Genomic DNA, 10,657 nt, shown 5'->3' on the forward strand with positions numbered 1-10,657 from the left:
AAGATCTGTCTAGGTGACATAGTTCGTTAGGGATTATTATTTGGTTAAATTCCTCATGCTGATTTTCAGTATGTGAAGCATGTTGTCTTGAATTGATTTCTATTTGTTGTTGCTTATCAGGTTTTTATTCTCTCAGATTAAGATAGCATTTGAGGTGTTTCTTAGGAAAGGCCTGTATCTGAAACAGACTCACCCCTTGCATGAGTCGAGTCTGGAGATTGGCTGGGGAGTACCTTGGGGGTCTCGACAGACAGAAGCTGAGCATGGCTCAGCAGTGCATCCAGGCAGAAAAAAGGCCATTGGTGACCTGGGCTGCCTGAACAGGAGCACAGCCATTTGTTTAAAGGCATTGATTGTACTCTATACTTAGCACATGTAAGGCTGAATCTTTTGTCCAGGTTTGTCTGCTCCTAGTGACAGAAGTATGTTGACAAATTAGAGCAAAGTTAGGAGGCCACCAGGATGGTTAGACTACCTCTCCTATGAAGAGATGGCTGTGGGGAGACCTAAATAACTACCAGCCCAGATCTATGGGGAAGTCCTCAAGATGTGTAGCTATTGGGAGTGAAAGGTTGTTATCAGTTAAGGCCTAAGTGCCCTACCATAGAGAGAAATTTCTCCAGAAGATAGAGAGTCCAAGGAGCTGGACATTCCATCCCAGAGGGTGAACGCAGGAAACTAATTTGTAACTCCATACCATAGTCCTGCAATCCCTGTAAGCAGAACCTACAGCCTGTTCTGTCTCCTCCTCCCTCCTCTCTGCTCCCAGCGCATGCAGCAGCTGCTATCTGTTTGGTTTGTGGGGGAGTGCAGCCTTGTTGGCAAACTATTTTCTTACTGCACAACAGGGGCCTAGTCGGCCCAGCTTAGGGGGGACATTGAGGCCCGGTAGGCCTGTCTTGGGTAGGGGGTGCAGGAGCAGTTTGGCCTACTCTGGGTCTACTGAGGCCTAGTGTTTGGGGGGGGGGCTGTTGGGCTCAGCTAGGAAGCTAAGCCCAAGACGATCTTGGTTGTGTATATATTCCTTTTCCCCTGAATGCCTTTTACACTTTCATATATTCTTTTGTAAATAGTATTTCTATTTAACCTCCAATTCTGTGCAAGTATTTTAATTTTACTCCTTTAGGGTGAAATACTTTCTCTTCAGAGCTGTTTTTCAGCTCAAACCAAGACAAAGATGTTTGGCTTCCCAGGGAATAGTATTCCATGGCAGGAGAAGGGGAGATGTTGTCATAAATTAAAAGGAAAACTTTCAAGTGGGTATAAGGAAACGCTGGAATAACTATTTACAAATGTTGATGTTTGCATTAACTAGTAGAGTAGTCCAGATAATTGCACTGGTCCATAATACACAGCTAAGTGGCTCTACATGCTCAAAATGTGCATGTAGTGATTTCAGATTAGGAGTTCTATAACAGCTTCTCCCATTACGCTAAAAAAAAGTATGACTGTTTTAGCAAAGCACTCTTTTCAGTCGTTTCAGGGGAAAAGGGCTGGCAACAAGTGCTTCTCATGGAAAATGTCCGTGAAATTTAGTCAGTTCTTTCAATATGAAGTTGTACAGGTTGCAGTGTGAGTTTGTCCTGTGAAAGGAAATGAGAGAGTGACTGAACTGATATGGCAACAGTGTTGAACACATAGTCCCTATGATGAAAATTTAATGCTTAAACTATTTAAACCTTTTTGTGTCTTTGGAAATCTGCCTATTAATTATAGAACTCATAACGTGTGGCATGGTTTGGTGTTAGGATATTTTTCCTCTTTTCCAGCTACTTCATTGTGGGCTTGCTTGTTTCCTGTCTGTTTTTGGGTAATTTCTTAGTTTTTATTTTTTCTGGATGTTGCTAGTTTCTGTCATTTGACCCAGCCCCTCAGTTATCCATGTCCTTTCATCTTCAGCCCGTGGTCACAAAAATTAGTAATATTGAGGTAAAACAAACTACAAAATAATATAATTTTTAATGTAGTAGCATTTTTTCTAGTTGATATTAGCAAATTGCCATCCCTTTTGCTGTCCTGTGTTTGTAAAATCCTTTTGTGTTATGTAGCTAAATTTTAAGTTCTTCAGAGCAAAGGCAGTGTTACTTCATGTCTGACTGGTATCTGACAGTCTTAAACATGTTTAGTGTGTCAATGAAACAATCATTCAGTCCATACTCTGTTCCAATACTTGGTCAACTCTCTAGTGACACTTCTGTCTTGCATCTTCAATTCACTAATCTGACCTTCTGTTTCTGACCTTTAAATTCCTTAACTTTCAGTGTTCTATCAGGGCCTTGAAACAAATTCGAGTGCTGCTTGAAAATACTTACTTGTTTTACCTAATTTTTCCTTTAGTTTGTTTTATAAATTATTCATAATTGCTTGTTCTACAGTGTACCTGACACTTAAGATTTTAATTTATTTTCATCTACTAGACTAGTATCAGTAGTCAGAATGTGATGTCTAGTTTTCAGCATGTGACTTTTAAAACACAAACCACTGAGGACTGCTCTGCTTAACGTTTTGTTTACCCAGTGGTAATGGTTTAAATGTTGCCCTATAGAATTAGTGTTTCAGGAATAATTACAGTAAGTGAATCTAGGCTTCATTTATTAAATAACTACAAATTTTGGTTTTGGCTGCCAGTATGAGTTTTCAAAAAGTTGTGTGTCTGAAAAATCACTTGAAATAGGTAAGTTGATGCTTCAAGAGAGCTTAGAACTGTCCTTTTGATAGGCACTTGATTCTTGGTGCTTATTGTCCTATTACTGCTGTTCCAGTAGGCCACGTTTACAGTCACGTTTTAGCTTTGTTAGGAGAACAACAAGCTATTGTTTTTGTGTTAAAATGTAGACTAAAAGGCATTTTTTTTTCTTCTTGCAGCAAAATGAGAAGGAGAAATTGCTGAAGGAAAGAAACCACATTTTGTCAACTCTGGGTGAGACGAAGCAGAATCTGACAGGACTTTGCCAGCAGGTGTGCAAGGAAGCAGCCTTGAGTCATGAGCAAATACAAATACTTGCAAAATATTCTTCCTCGGATTGCCCGCTTTCATTTTTATTCCCAGAGAGAGAACGAACAGCCCCATCTGACAGTGAGCCTCCAGTACCAGCATGTATGGAATTAGCAGATGGTCTTTCAGGTGTTACACCTACAAAAGAGCAGAGTTCTTGTTATCAGTGTGTGAAAAGTGTCTGTGATGCAACATACAAGCAAGTACAAGAACTGCATCCAGTTCCTATAAGAACATTAGAGAAAACTTCACTGGTGGAACACTGTGGACAGAGCAGTGGTATCACAGACTTCTGTCAGCAAATGACTGACAAATGCACTACAGATGAGTGATCCTATTCTCTTCCTGTTGCCAGCTTCAACGTTGCAAGTAAAAGTGAGATTGAGCATTATTGTAACTTACTAAGTGAAAGAAAGGATGAAACTATCTTTTGAAACTACATTGACAATTACATTGTCACTATGTTACTTGTCAAGTTTTGGGTTTATTCTGTGTAGTTCTAGAGTGTAATTTGTATGTGTCAGCCTTGGAGCTTTTTCTGTGTGGTGATGCTATGGAGAGTTCAGGAAAGTTGTTGGAAAGTATAAACTCTGTGCACAGATGTTTATTTTGTGAAGAAGCTTTCATTCAGGTGTAGACCAACCTTCACTCTGATTTATGCCACAGTATCTAATGCCAATCTACATCTCAAGGAAAGCCTAACATGTTTATGTACAATGATTTCTATGCCTGGAATTCTTACCTTATAAGATTTCTTTTTTCCTGCTAGACAAACCCGAAGAAAGCATATACAACTCTGTGAATGTTTATTTTGTAGATGAGTTAGGGTAACATGACAGTATGAGGAGATTCTGGGAAATGTGCTCTGGAACAGCTCATTGCTTCCTGCTGTTACCATCCCTGAAACAGAGCCAGCTTTTACTGAATATAAGCCTTTGTCTTAGCTCTCCAGTATGCAGTTAAAACAACTGTGGAGGTGCTGCAGCATACAGCTCTCTTCTCTAAGTTTAGTGGAAGGAATAACAACGTACGATGATTAGTGGAAGTCTGATTCAATTCTTTTAATTAGTGTGCATTGGATCTTCCAGCATCTGAATCCCATATCCCTGTGTTGTGACTTACTTTAAGTGAGCACCTTTTAAGTTCACTATTCTTTATGGTGAGTTGGAATCTAAGTGTTGTGAAACCTTAAGGACAGGGTTGGTTTGTTTGTCTTTTTCTTTTTAAAGTTATTCAGGCACCAGTTCTTCAACTTCAGTGCCTAATTGTCTAAAGTAGTCTACAGGTGTATTTGTTCGCTCATCACTGGGACCAGTAAACATCTATTGAATTTTAGTCTTCAGGATATTTTTATGGCTAAACCTGTAGTGTATTTTCAATGGCTTGTGCTGTAAGTATAAATTTATGGAAAGGATAATAAGGAAATGATCTGGAGGGATTTCCTTCATGTGTTTTGCAAAGGAGAAATACAGCCACTAAAAATAATTTGGGTTTTAGTTTTATACATAGTGGTGGATGCATATTGTATACCAATGATGCTCTGTTATTTAGAGGTTATTCTCACACCAGAACTAAGTATGGAACCTCACCACAGGAAACTTTGATCTTGCTGGTTTACAAAACATGAAGAATCTTGTACAAGCCAGTGGAATTCTTCATTTCCTACCTCAGAATGTATATTAGCTTCTTGTCTTTTATGTGCATGTACCATAGGCAGCAATTAAGCAAAGGACTGTTGTAAATACTACTTTTCAGTTTTATCTTGCAGTGAGATGAAAGTTGTTCTTTGCAAGGCTCTTTCTGTTTTTTTTTTCCTTTACTCCCCCTCCCCTTAGTAATACAGCATTAATGAATATTTTATGACTATTAAGCCACTTATTTAAAACAAAAATTTTAAGATTGACAGATTTCAACAGTACTTCTCATTAACCAGCATGTAACACAAGTGACTACACTACCTCACCTACGGAATTGGAAGTTGATTTAAATCTGCAGTGATACCCTTGGATTTTCATCAATATAATTACTTATTTTAAGGGAAAAAAATTAATGGAGTATAGCTTGCATAAATCACAGTGCTTACAGTAATGGAAATTCAGAAACAAATACTATATGGCAGACATTATGTGAGTTCTACTGCTTTGGGTATATCTTCAGGTAATAAATTGAAATTCTTTGAAATTACTATCATTTATATATGTTCATATATATATATGTATTACTCATGAAGCTCTCTGGGGTTTTTCTCCCAGTCTGTATATGCCTGGTTAATTTAATCTTGCCTCCTTCCTGTGCCACCCTGGGCAGTATTTTGCTTATAAATCTGGATTTAATTTAAAAAGCAAACTAAGTTGAAACAATAAAACAAAGCAAAAACCAAAACAGAAACCCCTAAACCTCTCTACTGTCCATATATAATATCACTTAAAGCTGGTGATACTCTGAAATGACGTGGATAATGACATTAAAGCATTGTCCTAATAGTACACTTACTCTGAAATGGAATTCCTTGGGGTAAATGTTTGCTATAAAGAGGTGGAGCATGTGTAGAGAACGACTGCCTGTGAACTTGAAACATATCCAGTGACCCAGACCCCCAACACCCTTCATGCTGTGGATGTTGGAAAACAAGGTCAGTGACTGCGAAGTTCAGAGGTCAAAATATCCACCAAAGAGTTGTGCTCCACAGCTGCAGTCTGGTGATCAGTCAGGATCTGAATTCTACCCAGCAAATGGTGCAGAATTTGCAATGCAAAAAAACATGGTTATCATTCACTAATGATAAAATTCATGACATGTTTTTTAAATCTATGGTGGACTTGATAAAGTTTGAGGGTAGGTTTTTGCCTAACTGGCTGCATCTAAATAATTTTAAAATTATTTATTTAATACAGTAGACCTACAAGTTGCATGTTGACTTCTATAGCCTATATCATCAACTTGGAAAAGTTAAGAATTAATGATAATTTTATGATACAAAATTCTCAGGTAAACGTTTTGAAGGGTTGGGGTTTTTTTGTTGTTTGGGTTTTTTTTGGTAAAGAAAGACTCGATTTTGAAATTGTAAAATACTTTAAAAGCATGTTTTAAAATACTTTGGACAGACTGTCTTAAAGCCATAAGAGTATGATGGCATACAGATTGTAAAATAAACAGATAATTACAACAGTTGATTTTGTATCTTTCATAATTCAGTATTTTCTAAGATACAATAAAAACCACTATCCTTTCTACAAAGGCCTTTCTTTTTTGTACAGATCTTTTGCAGTGAAAATTCTTTACTGGTGCATTATTTGCTCAAGTAGTACTATTAAAACATATCTGAAAACAGTAGCAAAGTAGTCTAAGTTATCAAATAATCCACACAGTAGCAAATACTGAGTTGGAATAAATGTCCTGTAAGGTTTTTTTGACTGTTGTGTGTGTGCTGTTCTCATTGTGTTTTCTAGGGAAATTTTATTAATACTTTTATTTAATTTTTTACATTATTTTAAGGGAGGAAAGAGGTAAACAGTTGATTAATGGGATATTTTAAGTTTGGAACTAGAAGAAACTTGGTGTTTACATGCATAGTATAGGCCAGGGCATGAGACTGAGATTTATTATAGGGGATGTTGTAATGGCATGGATCTTTAAGCTCAGGAAATATCTTTTGAATAACTGTAGATCTGTTGGGTCCTGTTAAATAATCAGAAGCATTGCCAAAAAATTATTCTTTGAGGAACTGCATTAATCCTAATCTCTGTCCATAGCTCCTAAACAGTAAACTGTACTGCATTTTACCTTGCTCTGAAAGCTTTTTATTAGTCTTCTTGCATTTGCAGTATTTGTGACACATATTTTTGATGCTTTCAAGTCTAAAATTACTTGATCTCAGCAGCATTATGTTAAAACACTTTGTGTGGGGAAAAATGCTGGAAAGCAAGATGATTATGAGATTCAACTTGATAAGGCAGTAAAAGTTGTCTCTTTCTCCAGGAGAGTTTTGTTCTTGAAATTTGTAGTCACTTGGATTTAGTTAACATATTCTACATTTCTGAAGACCTAGATGCTACGTTGCACAAGAATGTTAGTGTGATTCCTCTTTGAGGAGACTTGATGCAGGAGGAGTCTGATATGTTTTAAACTGCTTTTAGTATTTGGCAAGAAACAACAGCAATAAAAGCTGAAGGGTACATATGCCAGAGATGTGTACGGCACAAGCAGTTCTGCCTCTGGGTCTTTTTTAGGAAGTATGAAATGAGGAACTGCTTGATAACTGCACCCTTTCTGTGAACTCTGGGTTTTTATCTGGGCACACAGGAGCTAATTGAAATTTGTTTAAAGTGAAATAGCAAAATTTCTCCAAAGGCTGAAAAGAAGATAAAAGCACCTATTTTAACTGAAGCAGTTTTTGAATGTATTTCTTTAATACTTTCCTGACATAATAGTTTATCTTCATGAAGCAAAGTGCGTGTTGTCCCTTTTTAGCAATGAAATAGAATGGACGACCTGGACCCTTGTGCGTGTTGAATAGTCTATTGTTTGGATAATTAAAAAAAATTATTTTTTTTTTCAATAAAATGAGCCTCAAATGTATGCAGCTGCAATTCACTAGCACATGTAAAGGAGAGTTCCAGTGTTGGCACATGCAGGTTTGCTACCAGTTGAACTCTTGTGGAGAGAACTAAAGAAGGGAAACTGAGCTGGTTTAATAGAGGTTTGATAAGCTTCAGGAATATTGCAAAATTCTGTTTAGGCATGTGTTGTACTTGTCAGACCTTTTAAATTTGTGTACACCACACTTGATATTTTTACTTAATTTTAGTCCTTCTGAATTGCAAATACTGGCCGATTATGGATAGCAGTGATCTTTATTTTCCCACCTTTAGGTAACTGGGTGGAGGCTGGGAAATTGCTGTTGACCTCAGAGACTGAAGTTTAAACAAATGTTTCTGTTGAGAACAAGGTGGTGTGTGAAGGTGTATGAAGGCAGTGGCATTTGTTGCTGGGAAATATTTTGCCATGTCATTGGTTGAAAAAATAATAAAAAGTATTGATTTTCCTGTTGAGCCAATAAAGTTTCAGGGTAGAACTTTGTCAGGAGCACACAAGAACCTATTTTTTGTTTTCCTCATTTAGAAAAGGTAGCCTTTTACTTTTCTATCCCATCTCCACTGTTTTGAAGAAAAGTGGGAAAAAAATGTTTGTAATAAAACTCATTCAGAGTAGTGTAGCTTTCTCTAAGGATACTACTACTTAAAAAAAAAAAAGTAAAAAGCTTTCATAAATTCTAGGTACATAGGTACATATACACATAGTCTCTGTTACCAAGATTTTGTTTTAAGGGGTGTGAGATGTCCCAATAATAGGTTTTGTGAGGTAAGAGAGAAACTGGAATCTCACATTACTTTTTAGGACAGTGTTTTGACTTGCTATGTGCACAATGCTTTGTTAGACATTCTGGGCTATGAGGAGGGATAGCATCACTGAAGCAGGGTAGAAACAGCTTTAGGTTATGAACATAAAACTGCTTGGTAAATTATATTGTCTAAATGTTAGGTTTAATTATTCTATAATGTATTGCTAATACTGCCTCACACTTAAGTGTTAGTGCCAACTGGTGTATATGTTTATGGAAAAAGAAAAACAATTTCCCTGAACTCATTAGAAATGCACAATAAAGGTATTGTGTGCACAGAGTGGTTTCTTTCCCTTGTCAGCTAGTGAGATGCTTTCTGAGTGCTACAACCAGTAAAGACCTTCCAGCTTTCTATGTAACTATAGATGTATAAAACCCCATGAGGATATAGGTGAAAATGATCAAGTTTTCATAGGTTCTAGTAGTAATTTAAGACTTGTAAGTCACACATTTTGGAAAAAGTTATCAATGAACATGTTTGTAATGCCTATAGGGGATATTAGAAAAGTGTCATTTGCTTTTGGGATTTCAGTTAAAACATAATTAAACAAGGAACTTCTTTGTTTTTGGTTTTTTTTTTTTTTTTATAAAAACCAAAGTAGACAAACCACCACCAAAGGATATAAAAACCAGGGTGTGTCATATTTGGGAAGACAGAAATCAGTAATTTACAGGATTTCCACATTAAAAAAACAACAAGCAACACACTAAAAATACAAAACCCCTTTATTATTTTCTTAAAAGGAGAACAAGCCTCTAATTCTATTCTCATAGAAATTTATCACAATTTTCGCTTCTTAAAAGCTGCAAAACAATATAATTTTATGAAGGCTTCCTTTGAGAAGAGAAGCACCTGGATTCCTTCTGCCTGAATTGTTTGGGACGAGAAGATATTACTGTAACTCTTTTTTTTTTTTTTTTTTTTTTTTTTTTCCTCCTCCCCTCCTTCCTTCCAAGCTGCTAGTACCTGCCTTGAAATTAAGGGCCAGTGAGCTTCCTGTCTATGTAATATAGATTCCTAAATGTCAATGTCTATTTTATAGTGAAATAAAACCTTCATTTTCAGGAATGCTGATGTACTAGTCATAGAATCGCAGGACTGTTGAGGTTGGAAGAGACCTCTTGTAACAGTGTGAAGCTGAAATCCCCATCCCACACCGACAATAGCCAGGCTAGCTCAGTCTGGAAGCAAATGAAAGCTGTATTTACAAGCAAAACTGAAATCTATGAAATGCAATGAATATGTACAAACATACACTATTCACACCATTTACAAATGTTACAATTAGCAGAAAAGCACAACCAAGCTCCCTTTGCTTCCCCTAAGGGGCCTCTTCCCCAGCCAGAAGGACTCCCCCCAGAGCCCCGGGCAGAAGGCAGAGAGGCTGTTAGACTTAGCTTGTCAAGGTCAGTGTGTTATCTTCAGCCAGAAAAGAAGTAGCAGGCAGACAGAAGCTGAGCAAGCTGAGACTGCCCAACTCCCCAACCTTGTTTTGAGTAGCGATTCTTAAACGTTTCTCTCTCCAATGGAAGTGTCTAGAATAATCATTATTTTGCTTTCTTGCACCCAATAGTGATTTGTTTACATTCTTTCACTTTCTCTGCTGGAACTTTGTGAAGAAAAATTAAAAAGAGTCTTAAAACCATCATACCTCTGCTCTCCTCCAGCTAAAGTGCACAATCCCACCACTCATGCTAAACTGTTACCGTGTGTCTTTAAATACCTCCAAGGATGATGACTCCACCACCTCCTTGAGCAGCCCTTTCTAATGTCTGTGGATAAATTTTTCCTGTGTTTTTTTCCATTTATTTTTGTCCATGATGTGAACCGATAGTTGTGGTGGTGTTTTTTTTTTTTTTTTTAATATGTATGTATCAAAAAGATACCTGTTTGGGATAGAGGTGAGGGGGAGGACAGCAAACTGTGACAGCCCAAGCTAGGACTCCTTACAGAGCTCTTGCTGGTGTTTTAACTAAGGCTAAGTCTTGCTCCCAGAGCTAGAATGCAAGCACACAAATGTGTCTTGTAAGAAGCCTAGATGATTTTTGTCCTACAAATGCTACCTCTCCAATGGCTTTTTTTGCAACTTAAACTGTGAAGTCTGTTTTCTTCTTTAAACTATAGATGGCAGCATGATCCTGTGTGTACTGCCTGCATTACTGTTTCTCAAAGAGGGATGAACCGAATTGACATTTGGTGGTTTAAAAAAACCCAAACAAAAAAACCCCCACCAAATTCAAAACAAAACACAAACACCAAA

General features: G+C 37.2%; 1 protein-coding gene across 6 annotated transcripts in view; it reads left to right on the forward strand.

Annotated features, from left to right (window-relative positions):
• The window catches only part of BACH1 (BTB domain and CNC homolog 1), a 31,417-nt gene extending 22,478 nt beyond the window's left edge, over window positions 1–8,939 (forward strand). For all 6 annotated transcript variants that reach the window (XM_054384949.1, XM_054384916.1, XM_054384957.1 and 3 more), the window contains one exon: window positions 2,866–8,939. In XM_054384949.1, the coding sequence (XP_054240924.1) occupies window positions 2,866–3,327 (462 nt within the window). In that variant the 3' untranslated portion in view covers window positions 3,328–8,939. The remainder of the gene's footprint in view (window positions 1–2,865) is intronic.
• The last annotated feature ends 1,718 nt before the right edge of the window (window positions 8,940–10,657 follow it).

This window comes from Indicator indicator, chromosome 1 (assembly GCF_027791375.1).
Source record: "Indicator indicator isolate 239-I01 chromosome 1, UM_Iind_1.1, whole genome shotgun sequence".
NCBI lineage: Eukaryota > Metazoa > Chordata > Aves > Piciformes > Indicatoridae > Indicator > Indicator indicator.